Raw genomic sequence first — 23,624 nt, forward strand, 5'->3', positions numbered from 1 at the left:
GTTGCTCTGAAGGAGATTACCATGTCAGTGTGTGTTCGCTTCATTCACATTCTATAGTGGGGTCAAGAGTCGTGGCTCAAGAGTTGGGAGGTCGCCTTGTAATCGGAAGGTTGCCGGTTCGAGCCCCGGCTTGGACAGTCTCGGTCGTTGTGTCCTTGGGCAAGACACTTCACCCGTTGCCTACTGGTGGTGGTCAGAGGGCCCGGTGGCGCCAGTGTCCGGCAGCCTCGCCTCTGTCAGTGCGCCGCAGGGTGGCTGTGGCTACAATGTAGCTTGCCATCACCAGTGTGTGAATGTGTGCGTGAATGGGTGGATGACTGGATATGTAAAGCGCTTTGGGGTCCTTAGGGACTAGTAAGGCGCTATATAAATGCAGGCCATTTTACCATTAGACCTGGCTGTATCAGTATTACTGGGTTGGGGATAGAGAAAAGTACTCGGTGTCACAGAGTTGTTCCTGCATTGTGGCCGCAGCTCAGTCCTATTGAGCTGGCCTTTTGTACTCTACTTTGCTTAATTACCAACAATTGCCTCTCAATGAAAAGTGCTTACTGCTTGCACAGCTTTGGCACATGGTCGAACACAAGGACATAGAGTTTTGTCTCAGGCTCACGCATACACACAAGAGACTTGGAGCAAGTGTCAGTGTTTTCATCAAAGATGGGCTTGTTGCAAAAGGTAGCCTCAGAACTTCAGTGCTGCTTTTACTTTATGTAAAGATTCAAAGAAGATGTCTTTGTTGCCGTTTTTCTTTGTGAAGTGCCCAAGGGGACATTAAAACTCGAACTTTCTGCGTGTTTTACATTTAAGAGTAACTCCAAAGGCCTCAACCACAGAGAGTTACAGTAATAGCTCTTTGAAATAATTACTGTGTCATACAAGAATGCTGGTAGTGGTAATGATAATTTCACATTTCAGTGCCAGGTTATCTTTACAACACAATTCCTTGTTGAAGTCTTGATGGTGTTGGCTGTGAAGGGTCCATTTCATTTCTTCTCAGACACCACTGTCAGGTTGACATCGGTTCTTAGTGATATTAAGTGTCTTTACTGAACTGAGTCCCATTAAAGATGCTGCATATACTCACGGACACTAGATTAGGTAAACCTTTCCAGCACCAGGTTGGATTGGTAGTTACCCTGTGATCATCAAGGGATGGACATGATTAGTGATAATACTCAAGGAAGGATGTGAGTTTTAAATGATGCTTAATTGGTACTAAAAAATACCCCATACAGTTAGATCTCAATTAATCAAGGCAGGGTGGACCTTTCGTGATGTTTACACCAAATTCTGACCCTGCCATCTGAATGTCAAAGCAAAAATCGAGACTCCTTAAACCAGGAAACATGTTTCCAGTCTTCTGTTGGTGAACCTATGTGAACTGAAGTCTCAGTTTCCTGTTCTTGGCTGACAGGAGGGGTACCCAGTGTGGCCTTCTGCTGCAGAAGGCCATCTTCTCCAAGGTTTAAAATGTTCTCCATTCTTGTCTTTTGCATACTTTGGTTGTAATGGGTGGTTATTTGAGTTGCTGTGGCCTTCCTATGAGCTTGGCCATTCTCCTATGACCTCTGGTTTGAAAAGGTATTTTCACACAGAGAACTGCCACTCCTCCTATATCTCCTTATATTCTATATATATTTTTTATATATATATATATATATGTATATATGTATATTTTCTCATTGTCTGACCATTATCTATAAACCCCAGAGATGCTATGTGGGAAAACCCCAGTAGTAGCAGTTTCCTAAATACCTGTCTGACACCAACAATCATGACAGATTCAGATGATTTGATGATTGTGTGACTATGTCATTAACACCACCAGCAGGTCAGTTTTCACCCATTTACTGGATGAATCACCCAAACAATTTGGTGTCTAGGACAAAACATTCACCAAACGCCTGCAAAATTATTGACCTTTCGATCAGCCTCCACTTCACTTTGTGTTTAGTTGTTTTAAAAGATGTTAGACTGCTAGTGTGCCAAACTTGAACACTGAAAAGTTTATGAATATAAATCTGTTAACACTGTCGTTGTTAGCGTGGAGCTGTGCTGCATTATTGTTCACTAGCATGAAAACACACTTTTATGCTCTCACTCACCCATGCCCCCTTGTCACTCTCTCTCTCTCTCTCTCTCTCTCTCTCTCTCTCTGGAACACCAGCTGCATCATCGCTTCACCAACATGGACGATGACGACATGCAGCAGCCGCCACCTCTGCCCCCCCGCACCAGCTTTGAGAGGACAATCACTGTTGTGCGGGGCAATCGTAGCCTTGGTATGTTCTCCGTCTTTCTCATGGTGGTGCTGTCTTGGTGTGTGTACATCGCAGGCATGGCGATAATGACACTAATAGGAGGCGGTGATGACGACTGCCCTGAAGAGGAATGATGAAGCAATGTGTTCCTCATTCCTGAGAAAAATATGATCCGTGTGTGTACCGCATGTGTGTGTGTGTGTGTTTGAGGTACGAAGCAATGAAGTGGCGTAAAAGAGAATGAAAACGTAACATTGATTTAATAAATGACATATTAATTTGAATGTTGATCCTAATATATGATTATATTTTTTATACTCCAGTTTTGAGACTGCATTGTCTTAACTGCTCCAAGAGAAAGTCTGATGTTTGGCTCTTCAAACACAGGAGGCGAACAAAGAGTGCAAAGCAGTTCTGCTCTATGCAAAGTATAAGGAAACAAAGTCATTTGTATTCTCCAAACGTGCTAATAAGGCACGCTAATAACGTTTGTGTGTGAGTATGTGTGTGTGTATGTGTGTGAAAGTTTGAAATTATGCAAATGTTCACAGGTAGAGAATATCAAGGTCATAACCTACAGTCTGTGTCTGTGTGTTGCACCACTGTATTCTTTGGTTTTTACCTGTTTAAAAATATTGTAGATCCTCTTACTGAGATATTTATTGAAGTTCTGTCTTCTGGATATCCAAGTATGGAGGGTTTGCATATTTAGTTTGTTTCTGGTTTTGTGAATTTACATATGTTTGATCTGAGGCAAAAGCCTCAGCATAGACAGGGTTACAGTGTTTATCCATAAGGCTTGAATATGGACTTATTTTTATGAGCAATGGTAATGTAGTGCAACATTTTTTGTGCTACTTTACCAACTTTTCCAATAGGTGCCATGTGCAATGCGATCCATGACTATGACTTTTTACCCAAGTGAGACATGCACATACCGTATATGGCTGCTTCGGGCTAGAGTTTGGATATTCTTTAGAGCAGGTTGTCAAAGAAAAAGGTTTGATGGTGTGAAAAGGGTTTTTTTCTTGCCTTGCTCATCTAAAACATGACGATAAACAGCCAATTTAGTGGTTGCTTATTCCTGGCGTGAACCAGTTGGTGTGAATTTGTTTGACTTACTTTTTGATGAGGTTTAGATTTCCATGTAGAATATTTCATTTGGATTTTACCGTAACGTATTTTAAGCATTGTTTTGGCAGAGTTTGTAATGTTTAAATCTGTCTGGTTAGAGTGTCATAGTATTGAGCACGTTTAAAACATTCACCATAATTTCTTTGAATGTCTTTAAAACATGTGTCTTCTGTTTGTCCTGTCAAAATCGGTAGCTATGTCTTCTGTTGACTGTATTCCATGCACTATGATTGTATTGTAATTTGAATGTAATAAGAAAAAGACAATAAACTATTTATATGATGAAAAATAAGCACAAAGTCATTTCTTTGACGAATTTCAAATTATGTACGACCATAGTGTTGTGGATTGTAGTTAGATAGCAACGTAGTACGCCAGCAGCTATAGACCAGACTGCCTAATTCGTTGCAGGCTGGCTGGCTTCCCTTTCTGTGGTTTGTGTATGTGCGTGCATGGGCGTGCGTGTGTGTGGACGCCTGATTTACCTGCTTCTGTCTGTTTGCATTAATGAAGTGTTTGTGTAATCCTCCTAGTGTCCAAACTGATAATGCCAAAGTCGGGTGTTTATGTGACAGGCATGTGTTACTCGTCAGTCACCTGTGCCCTCTGCCCTCTGTGGATGTGAGTGCGCATGACGGTCTTTGTGCACCTTTTGTGGGTGTGACTGTGAGGGATGATGCTGTGTAAATGTCAAGCATTTGTAGCCATGTTTGTGTGCTAATCTGCCTAGTGTCTGTCTTGATTATGCTGATTATACCACTGTCAGGTGTTTGTTTGGGCGACTGTCTCTCTGTTTGGCATGCATTCAAAGCAGCCTTAGCCAGCCCTCCGTTCACCTGTGCTTTTGTGTGCTTGTGTGTGTGTGTGTGTGTTAATGTGCGTGTTGGCAGGGATGACAGTGAGTGCTATCAAGGACGGTTCAGGCATGCTGGTGCGCAGTGTGGTCCAGGGGGGGGCTGTTAGCCAGGATGGCAGGCTCGGGGTGGGGGACGCCATCTTGGCCATCAATGGAGAATCTACCTCCAACCTGACCAGCGCCAAGGCCAGGGCCATGCTCCGCAGGCACTCCGTCATAGGTCCAGAAATGAGGTAAGGAGACAGTCACATCCCCGCAGCCCACCAGAAAACATGGTCAAGCTCAACAAAAGTGCTAAAGCACTCTAGGGCTTTTTTTTTTTACTGTACATAACAGAACCCCTTTTTTCTCAAGAATCCTTAATCCCTAAACAAACACACTGTTTGACTGGCTGTGCAGTATTGTTTACATCCTTTACAGTGTTTCAAGTGCTGCTTGAACCTTTGGATTTCTTATACTTAGTAATTGTGCTTGCAAAATTATTTTGACGATTGTGGCTCGAGTAGAGTAAGTATATTAAGAAACTAATTACATTTCTGAAGGTCTCTTGACAAAAAAAAGAGAAGACTTGATCTTACAGCAGAAATATCCCAGGTGCAAATGAAAAAATGAACTACTTGTATCAAGCTGTCTCAGTTTCTTGCTCCAGGTGGGGTGTTAGGTATTTTGTGGTACAGTGACCTACTGGGACATTTTCATAAAAACAAAGAGCCATTGTTCTTGTGAAATGCCAAATTATCTCGTTTTAAAGAGCACTCACAAAAATATATTCAATATGGCTAATTAGACCTCTATTCAAGTTAAAACTGGGCTAAGTCACCGCAAAAGAACCTCTGGAATTGAGGAAGATGTAGCTTCTCAACCTTAATGTAGCAAAACTGTCAGATCATTACGATAGTCAAGCACATGCTCTAGTACACATGCCCACACAGTCCCCAGTGCAGGTCATCCATGAGAAGTAAAAACACCTGAGTGGACAGTGCTACTCTTTTTTTTTTTTTTTTACCCCTAAAAACGACTCACCTAAAGTATACACAAAACCTAAGAAATACAGACATTGCTGTTCTGCTTATTTCTTTCACTAACAGAAATAAGCTTCTACACTTTTCCTGCAGACTTTAATAAGACTGAAAGTGTATTGCAACTACAGCTGATGTCATCTTGTAGACTTCAGGTAGCAGGTTTAACACACTTTCACACAGGCTTCATTTGTCAGGTTTGGAAGCTACATCGTTGTTTTATAACGTCTATAAATAATAAAAAAAAACGGGGGAAAAAATCAATAACTACATGTTTAGTTTTTCACACTTTTTTACACTTTATTTTAAAGCCTAAAGCTACCCATGGCAGCTAGCTTCACTTGATTTAGCTGTCTTTTTTTTTTTTTTACATTACATTCAGTACAGCTTTTTGAGATTACTTTTTATTTCATTTTACTCCAAATTACAATAACTGTATTTTTTGAATTGCTTATTTTGATGTTTTAATATTTTTGCACAGTGTAAAAGGCACAAAAAAGTCTTGATGCTTGCTCAATCATCCAGGTAAAGAAATATCAAAAAGTTGATACGTCCAGATGAACAGAATCATCTTTCTGGGATGTACAGGGATTTTTTTAGAACTGTACATTTTTTAAATTACATTAGAATTTTTCTGCATTTACAAAATCTTTACTATCACATCCAAATTGTGGTCAGGTACAGCAGATTATTTTTGCTTCATCCAAAGTTGGGTCAGTGTCATACAGATAAAAGGAATCCCAAAGTCACTCAAACAAAGCTTCAGAAGTCCTTTGTGGAGAACAGGCTTTTATGATACAGCAGCAAGATTGAAGGCACTCTTGATTAAAACGCATACAACCTCCCACAAGGGGTATTTAGAGGACTAAAGGAACAAGATTGTCTGGGATGATTCTCCTGCACATTTCTAAGCACCATCTCTGTTGAGCACTGCTTATTACTTATCAACTGTCTAAAACCAGTGACAAGGCAACACGCTGTGTGTGCTTCTCAGCTAAATACAGAGATGTTCCAAATGTAAGTGACTTGAGTTTAGGGCAGTGATTCATCTTTCTGCTCAACAATGATCTGAAACAGACAGCCATGATAGCACTAGTGTGGTTTCAGGTCAGGTCAAGGACAGTCTTTAAGTTTAGCCTAAAACCACTTCAATATCTGTGGAGAAAGTTCAAGACGACTGAAGTTGCTTGAGAAATCTGCCAGAAAAAATGGGATAACTGCCCAGACCCAGCTGTGTAGCAATCCAGCGTACAACTTAGACTTACCCTAAAATCTGAAATACTTGAGGTTATAAACTGCTGCCAGAGGGATTCCTTCATATTTCTAAATTAAAGATCAGAAAATGTTTGTGCGAGATTTTAGTTGTTGATCTTCCATTTGCAAAAATGTCTAAAATATGTTTTATGGTTTTATCATTCTCAGTTATTGAGTATGTAGTGTATGCATACACAACAGAGAGGTTCCAAGTGTAAGTGATCTTAGTTTGGTGCAACGACTTACCTTTCTGCACAACAATGAACGGAGGCATACAGCCGAGGCAGCATTAGCATGGCTTCAGGTCAAGTACAGGGCAGTCGTGGAATCATCAAACCAAAGTTCTGGCTCAGCCCACATATGCATTTGTGTAGAAAATTGAAGATGACTGAAAGAGCTTGAGAACCCTGTCAGGAAGATTGGGATAACTGCCCAGATCAAGCTGTGTAGCAAACTAGCTGACTAAAGACTTACCCAAAAACACTTGAGGCTATAGTTGCTGCCAAAGGGAATAGTCATAGTTCTAAATTAAAGATCAGAATGCTTTAATATTTTTCACTTTTTGATTTTCAGTTTGCAAAAATGTCTAAAATATATCTTGATACATGCTCAATCATCCAGGTAAGTAAATCCCATTCTGTTCATCTGGATGTAGTGTTTTCACGTTTTCAATGGGAGAAACGTTTTGTTACTCGTGACTGACTGCAGGTTTCCCCAACCTTATAAACAGTACATTTGCACAATAACTGAAACCAGCCTACTGACTGAACAATGGGCTGTGAGGTCAGTTCCTTGATCATTAATATGCAAATTGTCATGACCATTGATCAACAAACACCTATTAATGCCCATGAGTATATTAATGATATAAACAATGCTCCATCCAATATAAGTTTTATGTCATAGCTGCCCGTAATTAACAGTATTTTTAATTACCATAATGTTTCTGTAAAGCTTAATCCACCATTCAATATTATTTTTGATTAAGATGCCACATTACATTTATTTACTTGCATTTCTAAAGAGAAAACATGTGACGCTTGAATTGATACGTTTCTGACTGAAGTCCAGTGTTCTCAGATTTCGGTATAAAAATGTGCGTTCAGCTGGTTATTTGCCAAATAACTAACAATATAATTATTAGTTTTAAGCACTTTCTGAATTATTTGTGTTTTCTTGTTTTGTGATAGGTGGTTTAATACATTCGTTAAACAAGGCAGATGCACAATTTAGGTTTTCGGATTTTCAAAAGTTTTTCAGGCACCACTAAAAAAAGAAAACTGTTTGTTTACTTAAAACTTGTGGTTCAAGGCCTCAGGCAATTACCAAAACTATAAAGTGAGTGTTTTTCCCAACTGAAGAGACCCCAGTGGGTTACAGTAGTTACTTAATGCAATTATTTGCGTTGCATTTATGTGCACTTTCCGTGCTGTCATAGTTTAAAGACAGTTTTCTTTGAGAAACAAGAAAACCAAAAGTATTAGTTTGGAGAGAATGTGGAACGGTCTTTTGGGAATGTTGAGAACAACTGCTGAAAAAGTAATTGACTACCATGCGTATATGTTAGATCTACCCATGCAAAATGTAACAGCCTGCATCTGCAATGTGTACAAGCATGTCATCAATATCATCATCTCTGCAGTCACATGACTTTGACCGCATCATCACCTATAAATGATCTCGTCTCACTTTGGATCTCCATTACCACCTTGTTTTTTTTTGACACTGCAGTCATAGCTGACTGAGGCAGTGCAGTCATGTTAGATTAGATTAGGTGATGAAATTTTAAAGATTGCCTAAGGGGAAATTGGATAAATTATTACTTGTTCTAACATCAGCAGTTATGGCTCCACATTGGCAATGCTTGTTTGGCTGATTGGAGATGTGCTCCACCCCCACCACCCCACTGCCCTGCAGAACACCCACTCACTTTCTCCCAGTCTCTCTTTCTCTCTCTCCCTCCCTCTCTCTCTTCCGCTCTGTGTTGCATTTATGGGCACACACATACAAACATTAACACACATACCAGCCTTTCAATGATCTAACCTCCAAAAACACCTTTTCCTGCTATGGGAAATATCTCTGAATAATTCATCACTCATCTCACCTTGAACAGTGTGCTTCTGAATAAAAGAACGTTTTAAAGAGCCTCTCATAGATGCGCACACAATACACACGCGGACGAATACCCACACGCGTTTTGGCTTTCTCTATCATATACACACAAAAACACTCATCAGTATACACATACCGTGTGCTCACACTGCCTACTCCTAAACAGCACTTCAGATAAACTAAGAGCGAGTGGAGGCAGATGAGTTGCTTTGGCAGCCTCAGAATAAGACACATAGACGGGTGAGGGCTTGTCACCATCAAACTGCCTCCTTTCAGACAAGACAGGCTGTCCACATGGCTCAGTCACAACAGCTTAGTGTAGACTACCGTGTTCAATCTACCACCCTGAATGAAACATAGAAATTGGCTTTTTCAGCAGATTCAAAAAGCATGTCTGCTAGTAGCATCACACCGTGTAAAAAGAAGAAAAATAAAAGTGGGAGGAGGGGGCTGAATGATGTCCTTGACATCTTTTACAGCATGGCTTAGGCAGATCTGGGATTATGTAAAACAAAAACGCTGAGAAGATTTTTCCATGTTTCAGATGGAACGGGACACGTCTGTATTTTCAGAGCTCTAAAGATCGTTTGACCGACAACTTCAGTTTTTGTTGTGGATTAGAGGTAGTTTGTAAAAGAAAAAAAATTCATGTATGACATACAAAAAGGGTATGTTTTTAGTTGCTTAGCTATTATGTGGTATTTGTCCATCAATATGGCTTAATTTGTCTTCAGTTCAATGTTAAATTGTCAACAAGTAAAACTGTCTGAATAATAGTGGGGGTTTTTGTTGTTAGTGCTGTTGCCTCACAGAAAGCAGGTCTGGGGTTTGAATTCACTGGCTAGCTAGGACCTGTTTGTGGGGCGTTTTCTTGTCTCCAGTTGCCTCCCACAGTCCAAAGCCATGCATGGGTTTAGGTTAATTGGCAATTCTTCTGCAGGTGATTGCAAGTGTGAATGCTTGTCCGTCTTTCCACGTTAGCCTCTATCTATGATAAACTGGTGACCTGTCCAGGAGGTACCCCACTTTTTCCCTATGACAGCCAGGATAGTCTCCAGGCAAAATGATGGATGTACAGTGTTTTTTGACAAAATGGACACCTTACAAGGAAGCAAAATTTCTGAGAACAGCCTCTCTCCCCTATATTCTTTAGCCTAAATTGACTCAGACATGTCTCCATGCTTGTAGGCAAGCTAGCTGGCTAATAGTCCAAGCTACTTGACAGCAGAAGCGGTTAATTTGCATCCTGAGAGAAGTGAGTGATTTCATGAAGACTGCCATGATTTGTCAGTTTCTGTTTGGCAAAATGAAACAGCGAGTAACACATTTCTTTGCAGTTTTATTGGCTCTGGTTTGCGTGTCCTGCTTTGATACCACTGAGCAATCACATAAGAATTAACGCTGGAAAATAAACTAAAGACTTCTGGAAGTCACCACATCTAGCTTCTTTATAAACTTAAAACAAAAAATCTATAACTTAATCTCTTTTAATAAATTAACTAATTGACACATTTTGTTTTATCTGTTATCTTTTGTGTGGATTTTGGACACACTGTTTCCCCCTGCATGAGCTTTATGCTTAGCTAAGCTGGAGGTTGCTTAAAAATCCTCTTTATAGAAATGAAAATGTTACTAAACTCATCTTATCTTGATAAGGCAGTGAATAAGAGTCATTTTAAAAACTTGCCATTACTTCAGTGGATAAAATGCAATTATTGTCTTATTCAACTGATATTTAATTTATGATTTATAGAAATTTCTCACTACTGGGACTGTTTTTTCATTCCTTAAGAACCCATTGCTCATTCTTTGGTGAAGAAGTAAAGCAAATGTGCTGCTGAGAAAACAGTGTTGATAAAACTTAAGTAAATAATGTTTATAATGCTTTTACCCCGTTCCCACACTTCTTTTCCCACATTCCCCTACCCCCAGTATAACCTACGTCCCAGCCCACCAGGTGGATGAACACCGTACTCGACTGTGTTTGCCCCCTCTGGCATCAGTTGCAACAGAAAGCCCCTCTTCCTCACCCACTCTAGCGACTGCTTCTCCGGAGCCAGCAGCGGACCCAGCTGGATCCTCGAGTCACCCGGCTTTGTCTATGCTCAAGCTTTCTTCCTCACTCAAGTTTAAAGCCACAACTCCCAATCCAACTTCAATCAGATCTTCTGCATCCTTCAGAACTCCTCATAAAGACCCGGTCACAGTTCCAACCATCAGCCCAGCCTCAGACACGAGGTAATATAAGAGCCAGAGGTCTTAGCCTATTATTTACGGTCACCTAATCCCTTCCCAGTTCCCAGAGTGCAAGATAAACCTGTCTAAAGGTTTATTAGACTTCAAGGCTCCAGTTTTATTACAAGTTGATACATTTGCTGCAGGGAATTCAGACTAAGAAATAGCTATACATTCTTTAACACTTTAACCATAGGCTTTTGATTGCTGTAGCAGCTATGGTTTTATTACTGTAACACATCATTCAGTTACCCAGCTGCTTAAGTCATGCTAATGATCTGAATTATGATCTGACACTTTAATTAACGGTATCCATGAGGAAACAATTGTTTTCAGAATGCAGCCAGCTCAGTGTGAGTCTCCTCCAGCACGTATTTTCTCTTCTCCATTCTTCTGTGTTGTAAAGGCAAAAGCTTCTCTCACTGTTGAATCTCTGAGTTATATTTAGCTGTTCGCTTATGGATCTCAGTGCTGACTGTCAGCGAAAATGAATTGTTTCGCTTCTGTCTGTCCCTGCTTTCACTCTGTCTTCGTACCTCTGCCTTTCTCCTCCCTCCCTCACTCCCATTTTTCTCTGCAGCCTTTTCTTCGCTCTTATCTTTCAATGTGTTGTCTTTGTTTCTTTCTCTGTGTGTGCTTACATCTGTCTTTCATTTCTTTCGCACTCTCAGTCATCTTGCACTGGTGTTTTTCTCTTCACCTCATTTTCCCTCTCCTCCCTGCCTGGCATCTATCCCCCTTCTCCTCGCTCCTCTTTCAACCCTGGTCGAACCATTTGTTCTGCCCTCTTCTGTAACTTAACTGGCTATAGGCTCCTGCTGTGCAGATAGCACCACTATCACTCACATCCATGTGCTTATTACAGCCCTCCACCGTTAAACATATTCATGAAAAATTCTCTGCTTTTGTACCTTTTTCTTCCACTTTTGCAGTATATGTGTGTGTGCATATATATATATACACATACACATACACACACACATATGGCAAACATAGAGGCACTACCTCATGATCTCATCTAAATCAGTTTATTTTCTCAAGGCCATCAAACACAAGTGACAATTGGCCAGATGCCTCAGTGTGTCATTAATTAAAAAAAGCTCACCAGTGTGCGCCCCAGTTCTGCTTGTGTGATGTTATTAGATTATTAATTTGTGATTGTTAGATTGGGAATTATCATAAGCTTAAAGTTTGTTTTTCTCCCAGCAGACTAAAAGCAAATAACATTTAAATTTATATAACACAACACAAAAATGTTGATTCTCACTTCTGAAAGTTATAACAACTTAACAGTTGGCATTTTTTATGAATAAATAAACTGAATAATTCATTCATTTTCTGTAAATCCATGTTATATCAATAGATCACTTATCAAAAAGTCACATAATTTGGTTGCCTGTGTTTGTGTGCATACAGTCACAGTAAACATAACAACAACATGTAATAGAAACATTTGCAATTAGAAAATGTTGTATAATGTATGTAAATAAAATATGTCTCTTTTTAAAAGGTATGGAGCTATACACTGGGCACATGGATGTGAAAAAAAGAATTATGGAGTGTATAAATATTCACAGTGTGTAGTTTAAGAGGTCTAAATCTGCATGGGTAATAGTCCCAAACGTGTCAATTATACCACAGATTTGGATTCTTTCTTTGTTGGGCATTTTGTTCTTCTCCTATTGTATTTTATATTCAGAAAGGTGCCTGTAAATTTAGATACTTTAAGTCATTGTAGCACAAAAATAATCATTCAAAAACATACATTAAAACCTGTTATATAAAGTAATCTTTTTGTTCATCCCCAGCGGGCAGATAGCAAAATCTCTACCTCTGAAGAGCAAAGATGGAGACATTACAGCAGAAAAAAGGGACAATGTTAATACAGGTGGAATGGCATCAAAGCCAGACGTGGAGATAAAGGTGGATGGTGCAGAAGAAGGAAAGGAGGAGGAGCTTCTTTCTACAGTGTCTTGGGACCAGCCTAAAAGGTTAGTGAATTTGTCATCTAATAATTATCATGAGATATTATTCAGATTATTCAGGCAACTTCAGGTCATGATAACAGCAGTGCTAATGGTGCACAACAGAGTCTACATGCTCATATTTCTTGGGTTTAGAGAAAGCGACTACAGTACAGAATTTCATTTTCAGCTTGCATTTATTGCATTAAAGAATGCGTCCCGCGTTGATACAAAAATTGCACTGCATAAAAAAGAAGAAGAAAGAAATTCATTTAAAAAAACAACTATTCTGTGTCTCCCTATAAGTTTTATTTAACTAAATCATTGAATCTCCATCTGCAACACTAAGCAGCAGAGACTGAAAAAAGCAAAAATACACATTGGATAAATTATGCATCGCTGTTTTTAAGATACGTAAAGTAATGTTAGAACAGTGTTCTCTGCAGTGTTTGGTAATGTTTCTTGCGTTACACTCTGTGTTTCAGTGTGCGACTAACGCGAGCACCAGGTCAGTCCCTAGGTATCAGCATAATGGGAGGTAGAGGCATGGGCCGAAGACTGAGCAGCGGTGAGATGATGAGGGGAGTCTTCATCAAGAACATCAGCCCAGACAGCCCGGCAGCAAGTAATGGGACCCTACGGGCTGGAGACAGGATACTGGAGGTATGCAAATGCCTGGAACTGACATGTGTGTTGGTGTGTAGCAGAGAAGGAGGCGCAGTTATCAGAAATTGCAGGAAAGAGGTGTGTGTGTGTGTGTGTGTGTGTGTGTGTGTGTGTGTGTGTGTGTGTGTGTGTGTGTGTGTGTGTGTGTGTGTGTGTGTGTGTGTGTGTGTGTGTGTGTGTGTTTGGGTACCCAGTGGTGCTTGTGTGTGGTAGAGAGAGAATGTATTGTGCATACTTCATGAGCATGCATTTATATAATACATACTGTGTATGCGGTACTGGAATTCAATATTGTTTGTGGTCTCTGCTGTATTAAAAGGTGCCAATTTGATTGTAATATGACACACTAATGGCCAATTTGTTGTTTAAATGCCCATAAAATGTTATTCGCAGCAGCCCGTTATTTGTTATTGGTCAAAGATTGAAGGTTCAGCTCCACTGTCATTATATAATACAGGACTGCACAATAAAATGCAGTTATACCCCCCTCCGCCATAACATACTTGGTTATTCATGCATTTATCCAATCAGGTAATCATGTAGCAGCAGTACAATGCATAAAATCATGCAAATGGAGGTCAGGAGCTTCAGTTAATGTTCACGTCGCACATCAGATGGGGAAACACAGTCAAATTGACTTTGACTGTGGCTTGATTGATGGTGCCAGATGGGCTGGTTTGAATATTTCTGAAACTGCTGATCTCCTGGGATTTCTGTGGATGACAGTCTCTAGAGTTCATCGCGAATGGTGTGAAATTTTTTTTCTGAAAAAGCATTCAGTGAGCACTTCTGTGGACTGAAAGGCTTTGTTGATGTGAGAGGTCAGAAAAGAGCAGTCAGACTGATTGCAGGAAACAGAAAGACAGAAAAAAAGTAGCTTAAATAAAAATTCTCTGTCCTTAAAGAAAAACACACATTGTAAGCACAATAGTATCAGAATTCACAACATGTCATGTTGAGGCAGATGGGCTGCAGCAGCAGAAGACTAATGTCAGGTTCCACTCCTGTCAGCCAAGAACAGAAATCTGAAGCTGCAGCGGCGGGCACACACTCACCAAAGTGAAGTGAAGACTGGGAAAACATGCCATTCTGCTGTATTAGGTTTGAGCTGTGTGTACAACACTGCAAGATAAAAGAAATTGTCAACTGTCAGAAATTTTGATATATAATTTTTCACTAGCTGTCTCTTTGAAAAAGACAGCCGACAGCATTGCAAATAAATGGGCATGGCTATTTTAAGGCAACTTGGATTTTAGATGATCAATGTGTTCTTTAAAAACAGATCTACACTGATCTGATCTGAAATTGTATTCACGTGCAATTTTGTTGATGTTGCTAAGGTATGTGGTGTGGACCTGAGAAGTGCCAGCCATGAGCAAGCAGTGGAGGCCATCCGCAGAGCTGGAGACACTGTGACCTTTCTAGTGCAGTCTGGACAAGACGGATCTCAGGTACAGCACCAAAAATAGCAGATTTTTGGTAGCTTTATGCATCTTGCAGACTCTGTATATTCTGGCATGCATGCATGAATTTGAGTCTCCTGAGGCTTCAGATTCTTTCACATTGAATCTCAACACTCAGTAAAGCGAAGGTGCAATGCATATTCTATTGGAAAGCCCCACCAGAAGTTGCAGCAGCGTTGTGCATGGGCGTTGCATTATTATGTCTTGTGGACACAATGCATATTAGGTAAAAATGCATTTGACTGACAGAATAAGTAATTATTCAGCATTACGTGTACAGTTTTATAGAAAATAATACGCCTACTCTGCGTCTTGTGTTTCGCCCACAGTCTCCTGCTCTCATCAACCATGAAAGACTAACTCCAACACTGCTGCCCAACTCACACAGCAGCAGGGTAACACCGCTCTACTTCCTATTTTAAGCTTCGCATTAAGGTTTTTCCTGTTTCAATGGCATACGTAAATCTTATTTCAAATTTACACCAGCCTTGATATAATAGTGCTTTCCACTACTTTTCTAGTATAGACAATCGTGTCCATTAGAATATGAAGTACTGCTCGTTGGAGCTAAAGAGCAGTAGCTACTTTTCATGTTTTTTAAAGGTTGCGACCACATCTTTAGTTTTCACTGGGAGAGAACACAAGCTGTGAAGTTCTCACTTTGTGTTCCTACACAGTTACTGATATTTAGCTGTGTATTGCTGTAGTGTATAGAAAATGTTTCGTGCACACTATATTATATATAGATAGATGAGTCATTAACACCTACACAGCAATCCAAAAAGGAATGGGGAAGCTTCAAAGAGGTTTTTTTTGAGACAGGGATTTCTTTTTTCATAGATATAGAGCTATGTCTGTGTTTCCCCACATGATACTAGGAAGCAGAGAACCTTGGTGGTCTGTTCCTTACTCCTTCCCCTGCAAACCCCTTCATTCCCACCCCGTTTAAGGTTGGTGCACTGTGAGTGTGTGTGTGTGTGTGTTACCACAAGTGTGCCACACTGTAAAAGCACTCTTGCATTTACATCAAACCAACTTCCAGAAACTTAATTAACATGCATTTTTGTACATAGAACCCTTGTAGTCCCTCGCAGCTACCTTGTTTGTTTAAACCCTTTGTTTTTTGCCTTTGATGGAGATGCATGCCTCTAAATAGAGTCAGCGCATTCTTTTGAAGTTATTTTTCCATCCACTTGTAAGTTAGTTGCAAAATAATGCATGATTCTGGTCATCTTTCATGTTATTTTTAGCTGACATTAAAACAGCGTTCATTAATTCATCCTCTTCATCAGTTATTTCCCAGTGCTTTATCAAGCGCACTGAACAAGCCTCAGGGGTAGTCCAACTTATGCCTGAAGGACCCCTGAGGCATCTCAAACTCTCCTTGTTCAATAATGCAAAATTTGTCCCAAGGTACCTTCACCAGCATCCGATAGAATGGATCAGAGAAGCCCTACGAATTTCACAACAGCAGTCACAGGAGCAGCTGAAGATGCTGACGACTCTGGCAGAAGTAAGACTCCTCAAAAGCCTATGTGCCATCCCCATCCATTATAGATTTTAATACTGATAAACATTTTCTGACACTCACAGTTGAATTGTCAAATTCTGGGACATACTTTAGGCCATATGACACTTAAACCACCTGCATTTCAAGCCAGTTTGCATAAATAATGTACCAAGAACAAATTAAAGCCTAAAAAAAAGTTTTAGAAATATTATTCAAGAATAGCATCATTTGAAAGAGTAACATTCCTCAGTATGAATACATTTTAGTTTCTAAGTAATTTTTTTTCTGTCTCTTTTTTGGCAGGAAAAAAAACTGTATTCAAATTGCATCTACTGTTTTATTTCTTACGAGCGTAACTATGAGACATGTTACCTCGCCTGGATTAGGGTTATCAGGATCCCACTCTGGAGCTGGCTCTAGTGTGTTTGAGCTTCAGGGTGCTTTATACTGTTGATTAGTAAAATAGTGTAAAACTATTAGAAGGAAACTGTGTGTGTCTTGCACATGCACACAAGCAAAGAAAATATGAATCCATTCATTAAAGCGTTGCCCCATGATGCTACAAGTGGTTTGAAACACTTTGTATGCATATATAAATCACAGTCGTGGCTCTATATTCATTTTTCCTTTCACAGTTGTGCATGCAAGGTGCATACTATCATGCTGTATATAGTCAGAAACACCCTCAATAAGTCCCTTCCAGGCATAATGCAGCAGCCCACACACATTCCCCTCCAGGGTGTAATGCTTTTCCCCATGTCTCCATGTGTCACTCATTACATGTAGTTTGCCACACTTTTTTTGGCTTAACAATCATATCATTCTCCTAACAATTTTCTGTCTGCTAACTGTGTCCTAGAAAAGATGCTTCAGCGTTATGGCAGTCTGTCTGGAAAGCTCCAAATGATTGAGCTAGAGAAGGACCCTGCAGCTCACGGCCTGGGAATCAGCCTCACAGGCAACAAGGATGACTCTAGGGCCCGTATGGGTGTCTATGTGGCAGCTATAGACCCTCTAGGCCCCGCTGGTTTAGATGGGAGGATACAGATCGGGGATGAGCTTCTAGAGGTAAGGAAGACAGGCTATGGGAACAATATGGAAGAATGAGTGAGTAGGGATTAACAGATTAATGGTGTGAGATTGAAGACTCCAAGAATGGGTTGAGCCATTGGAGAGAGACAAAATAGTGAAGTCAAAAATTAAAGCAGGAGAAGAATAGAAGGGAGTTGGAGACATGGATGAGAGCGTTGAGTACCTGCACAGTAGATTTATCATGCAAATTACCATTTGAATGATAGTTGGTGCTGGGCCGGATTTTTGTAATGAACAACCGTGTAATAGAGATGAGGAGGAGAGTAGTGGGAGAGGAGCAGCTGATGAGTCGGCGGGGGAGGAGAGGTTAGAAGGAGATGACAGAAAGGAAGATTAATGTAGAGGTGAATAGAGGGGGAAAGGCGTTGTTGGATAGGAACTACATGACGCTGTGTTTCTTCTAGATTAACGGTCAGATTTTGTACGGCCGGAGTCACCAGAATGCCTCCGCCATCATCAGTAATGCTCCATGTAAAGTCAAGATCATTCTCATCAGGTAACATGATTGCTTTTTGGTTTTACACACTAAAGGTTTTTGTAACCTGCTTCTGGAATCATTGGTGTTGTTTTACCAGAAATAAAGCAGCTCTAGGTGAAACGGTCCAGGGACTCAGGAAAGACTGTGAGGACACGATCGACTCCCAGACTGACACTGGAGGCTGTGGACAAATCTCCAGTGACATTGAACACATTATTCTACCTCAGGTACAATACATCCAGTAGGTCTCTGGCTAACCACTGTCAGTTGTCTGTACTGCAGTTGCACATTTTTGTGTGTCAAAGGCAGCCTGATAGCAGGTACTTTTGTATCAAAATCTTGATAGATAGACGAGTGTCTGTGTAATTGTACAAAATGAACAACATGTAACTTTAATCACAAAAACACATTTTGCAGACGTGCTGTTATTGGTTTCACTAGTCTCATATTTCCATCTCCGTACCAATATTCGCCTCCATCCATCTCTCATACCCAATAGTACTGCCATCCTCTAACTCCCTTCTCAAGTTCATTCATAAACTTCAACTGGTTCAGAATTCTGCCGCTTGGAGCATCACCAGACCTCCCTGCATTAGTCATGTCACGCCTGTCCTTCAGCAGCTTCACCGGCTCCCGGTTAAATGTCGTATTGATTTCAAGATTCCGCTCCTCACCTTTAAGGCAATCCATAACCTCCCTCCACAGTACCTCTCTGAACTCCTCACTGTCCCTTCTGCCCTTTTGACTACACTGGGATCTACAACCTTCAGTTTCTTTGCTCCTCGCCTCTGGAATCCCGTCCCACCAGACATCTGTAACACTGACTCTCTTAACACTTTCAAATCCCATCTTAAGTGTGCCGGTTTAGCAAATTTGGATGAGCAGGCTGTATGGCTGAGAGCGGCTGGCCCGGGTTCTAGTCAGACCTGTCCGACCCCTTTCCTCTGGTTTCCTGTCACTCTTCACTGTCTGTCTAATAAAGCCAAAAAATCCCATCTTAAAGCACACCTCTTAAAACTGGCACAGTCATTTTTTACATATGAGTATTATTGTGTTTAAGTTTGTTTTCTTACATAGTTGCTTCTCATTCCAGGATTATGCAGGTCTTGGCCTTTGCTTGGAAGAGGATAATTCTAAGGGAGGACTGGTGGTCACGTCCCTGATCCAGCACGGCACTGCCAGCAAGGTATGACATCGTCAACAGGATCATATGCCCGTATATCATCTATACTATTTATAAGTATCTATACTATGTAAGCCTTTTAAGTAATTTAATCATTTTCAGTTTTCTTTTTGGTTCTCTCTGAGCAAATTTACTCTGTAATTTTTAAATGAATAAAAATGCTGTTATTAATAAATATGTATTATTCCTTTTTTACCCACAAAAGTAGAATCAATTGCAATTTTGGCCTTCACCAGGGCAGAACTCGTCTCATAACATATTTGAATTATAAAGGGTTTGTACAAGTCTGATGTGATGGTTCTGCCATCTTGGCATTATGAATATTATGTGAAACAGATGATGGTTGCCATTTTTTCAAGTGATGTCATCATGTACTAATACGTTTTCATGTCCGGCCTAAGGGAACAGTTATTCATATATTTGTCCAGAGGGTGTACTTGATTTTTAATCACACTCGCCCACCATCTTTCTTCTACACACTCACTTTCATACATTTTGCTTATCTTACATATTTTATTCATGTCTCTTTATGCAGGATGGCAGGATAAAGGTTGGAGACAGAATCGTAGCAGTGGGTGATGAACCCGTGGCTGGACTGTCAGTAAAAAAGGTGCAAGCACACATGCGGGCTGTGAAATATATGCTCTTCAAGGTCAAGTTGATTTAATGATTTATGACTCAGCTGTCTTTTTCGTATTCAGGTGTCCAGTTTGATTCTCAAACACCGGGTCACTGTCAAGCTCTCCATCAACCGTTCCAAGAGTCTCTCCTCCTCCTCCTCTTCTTCTCTCCCTCTCCCTACATCACTCTCCAGTCCCCGCTCACTCACTCCAGTGTCCTCTCTAAGCCTTCCTGTCGCCTCCTCCTCCTCTTCGTCTCTAAAACCCATGCAGACCTCTCCAGTGGAACGGTCTGATTGGCCAGGATCAGCTCCCACAACTTCCGACCCTGTCAGCTGTCCAATTGTTTCAGGAAAGGAAACTACCATAGAGATTTATAAAGGAAACCTAGGCCTGGGTCTCAGCATTGTAGGTGGATGTGACACTCTGCTGGTGAGAACAGCTAAATGATTTTTAACATAAAGATTTCGTTATTTATTATTTGTCCTTGTGACATGAAGGTGACTTTATATAATTTTTGTTTATGTTTGCAAATAAAAAATCCACAGATGGAAGCAAAGTTTGTACTCGAATTAGGCCAAAAAGTTGTGCATTTGTTTGTTTGTTTGTTTGTTGTTTCAATATTCAGTTGTGGAGTTGTGTAATGATGGAAGTGGTTTCTGGTTTTTACACCAGGGGGCAGTAATAATCCATGAAGTGAACGATGGAGGAGCAGCACAGAGAGATGGTAGACTGCAGGCTGGAGATCAGATATTAGAGGTATAGCAGTGATACATGTGCACACAAACACCAGAACAAACAGCAGTGCATGTGAATAAGTTATTTCTAACCGCACAGCATTTATTTTTATTTCTGTTTGTTTTTGCAATATTTTTCAGTATGAAGAACGCAGCCGTGATGTATCTGTGTTCTTTTTTATTCATGCACTATTTTTTTCCAATTCAGAAACTCATTTTTTGGGAATTCAAACTCAGATTGCTTTGCCAGATATAACAGAATCAAGCTTCAGTTTATAGTGAAAACAAGAAAGTCACAGAAATGAAACAAACAAACAAAGAAAACCTGAAAAAAATAAATCTGCCTTAAAAATTGTTTACTCACATGATTTAAAAGCGAGGGTTTTAAGGTACACTGCTGGTTACAAGCTCAAAAACCTGTTTTTATAGAAAATGTGGTTCCCAGGAGTTAAAAATAAAGACCTATCCTCAGGGTTTTATTTAAGGTCCACTACTTTTTGCTCCTTATCTAAATGAAACTGGGCTGTGATGCTTTTACACTAATAATACCATCTTGGATGCTACTGATCCCCCTAAAACCTTCTCCAGGGGACTGCTTTCAGTCACTTCAGAATATCAGTCTTTAATTTGAAGTTTGTACTAAACTCCAAAATGAAAAAAAAAATATATATATGTACAAATGTTAGAGAACAGATTGTCCTACAAAACACATGAACATCTTGCTCAAAAACTGGATTCTGGATAAATTAGATTCTTATACCACTACACTACCTACTATTTAAAAACAAACAAACCAAAAAACAGACAAATGATGATATTCAGTGTGCAGCATATTGTGCACGAATAACTATAAAGATAACATCTATGCAAAGATATTTAACATCTTTGCTGTTGTTTAGAGGTCATTTTCCTGATAACAGCTCATTGGAGAGATCATCACACAAACACTGAATTGGAAAACTGGCTTCCAGCCCTGTACGCATCACTACTAAACAAACTGCAGTACGACTCGAGAAACACTTACAGAGATACTTGTTGAACTGAGAGACTGTAAAGCTCTGGTAGCTTCTGTCATCTCTCCTAGTTAAATAGAGCAAATAAAATAAATAAATACAAAATTCTAATAATAATCGTCTATTTATCTTACCACTTATCCAAATTAGAATTTGCAGAGCGGCTTGAGCCGGTCTCAGCTGTCATAGAATTAAAGCGTTAGTACACAGAGGATAAGCAGGATTTCTCCAGGCAACTACAGAGATACGAAGTGCATATTAAAAGTATACGTTTTTACCTGGGCACATCACCATGGCTGCAGGCCTAACCTGCTACGGTTTAGGTTATGTTCACGATAAAGTCACCACCAAGAAAATAGTGTCAGCATTCCTGGAATTTCCATGTAGACTAACAAGCATTGCAGTCTTTATTTCTATGCAGCTTTATTCCTCCTTCCAATTTTACACCAATTTTATTGTTATATAAAGATTAATATATGATACTAAAGCAGAGCACCTAGAGCATTTGTATTTTTATAACTATACGCTATAATAATATCTGTAATCCATCAGATTTGCGTGTGATTTAATGATAGAGCTCTCATACTGATACGTCTGTTCACTTACATAATTGGCATTTTTCCTGCATTCTTTTAAGTTTCAAATAGTCTAGACATTAAAGCACACACATTCACGAAGTGCTTTTAATGATGCACTTCTATTCAGTGCTTTTTCTCACACACACACTAACGCTGTATTGAGTGCAGCAGCTCTGTTGCTTTCAGTCTGTATTGTGTGTTTTATCTTACTATGTAAAATCAGTTGCTTTTCTACTTTTCTACTAGCAGACTCTTCAATATTTTATATTGGTCATATATTACTGCCAGTATAACACACCCTTACTTACATTGGTAGACCACGGGTTAGCTTGTCGAGTTCATAACCACCATCATGTGACTGCTTAGCCTAATGGCAGTGTTAGGGTAAGCTGCGTAAGGAAACGGAAGCTGCTAGAAATAGAAAAACAACCACACACTCTCATCTCCACACTTACAGATAATTACGCAATCACCAGTTAATTTAACAATCATTTCTGAACTGTGAGAGAGAAACTGACATAGGTACAAATGCCACACCTCAGACCTTCTACCGTCAGTGTTAACTACTGCACAGCCTGATTTGTATACACTGAAAGACTTGTTCCTGTACTTCTTTTTTTTTTTTTTTTTTTTGCCTGTCCCGTTTGGCTCTTTTGCCATCAGAATTATTGTCTAAAGGCGAAGAAAGATGCCCAACGGATTTACTTTACCAAATTGACCATCCCAGCCTTGCCGTAATGGTCCATTTGATTCACCTTTTATTGTTTATTTTATTTTCACTTACTGAATACGGGACAGACTTGACTGGGGGAAGGAAGGGGAGAAAGAAAGAGGGAAAGAGAAACAGCTGAGAAGAGGGACGGGGGAGAAGGGCAAAAGACAAAAACCAACAGAATGAGTAGAGAAAAAAAAGAAAGAAAAAAAAAGCATATAGCAATCACCTGGGTCACCTGCTGAGAAAGAAAAAAGAAAACGAGCAGAACAGAACAAGAGTAATAGAATAAACAACATCACAATGATATATGGGAATATGACAGTAAATACTAAATGTTAAACATTATTGTGCAGCACATAAGATCAACAGAACACAGTGTGCTTTGAGGTAGGAGCCAAAAAGGGTGTAGTTTGTGGGTGTGATCACCCGTGTGTACACCTGTGAGCATGGACGCGCTTGTTTTTTTAAAAGGTTCCTTCATGTAATGATCTGCTAGAGGGTGTTGGGGGGCCACAGCCCCGTCCTCCAGGGCATGAAGCAGGTATGGAGGAGATCAAAACTCCAGACATCCAGAGGCCCCCAGAACACAAGAGACCAAGGAAGACCAACAGAGGGGCAGCCGCGCCACTGTCCCAGAAAGAGCTGAGGAGAGTCCCAGATGAGGGCTCACCCAGCAGCCGCGGAGCAGAAGCCAGGGGGAGTTGCAGTGACGCGCCCGTGAGCTCCGC

General features: G+C 40.2%; 1 protein-coding gene across 1 annotated transcript in view; it reads left to right on the forward strand.

The window, feature by feature from the left end:
* The window catches only part of LOC146668172 (multiple PDZ domain protein), a 45,673-nt gene that overhangs the window by 12,994 nt on the left and 9,055 nt on the right, over positions 1-23,624 (forward strand). Inside the window, exons 18-33 of the mRNA XM_085408610.1 lie at positions 2,171-2,285; positions 4,289-4,487; positions 10,575-10,880; positions 12,686-12,868; positions 13,327-13,504; positions 14,848-14,958; positions 15,300-15,365; positions 15,849-15,920; positions 16,384-16,483; positions 17,340-17,548; positions 17,977-18,068; positions 18,148-18,277; positions 19,144-19,236; positions 19,769-19,843; positions 19,935-20,285; positions 20,529-20,612. Coding sequence (XP_085264736.1) covers positions 2,171-2,285; positions 4,289-4,487; positions 10,575-10,880; positions 12,686-12,868; positions 13,327-13,504; positions 14,848-14,958; positions 15,300-15,365; positions 15,849-15,920; positions 16,384-16,483; positions 17,340-17,548; positions 17,977-18,068; positions 18,148-18,277; positions 19,144-19,236; positions 19,769-19,843; positions 19,935-20,285; positions 20,529-20,612 — 2,364 coding nt within the window. The remainder of the gene's footprint in view (positions 1-2,170; positions 2,286-4,288; positions 4,488-10,574; positions 10,881-12,685; positions 12,869-13,326; positions 13,505-14,847; positions 14,959-15,299; positions 15,366-15,848; positions 15,921-16,383; positions 16,484-17,339; positions 17,549-17,976; positions 18,069-18,147; positions 18,278-19,143; positions 19,237-19,768; positions 19,844-19,934; positions 20,286-20,528; positions 20,613-23,624) is intronic.

The sequence above is a fragment of the Rhamphochromis longiceps genome, linkage group LG6, assembly GCF_057381845.1.
Source record: "Rhamphochromis longiceps isolate RC_006_pf linkage group LG6, R_longiceps_female_GT1.1, whole genome shotgun sequence".
Lineage (NCBI taxonomy): Eukaryota > Metazoa > Chordata > Actinopteri > Cichliformes > Cichlidae > Rhamphochromis > Rhamphochromis longiceps.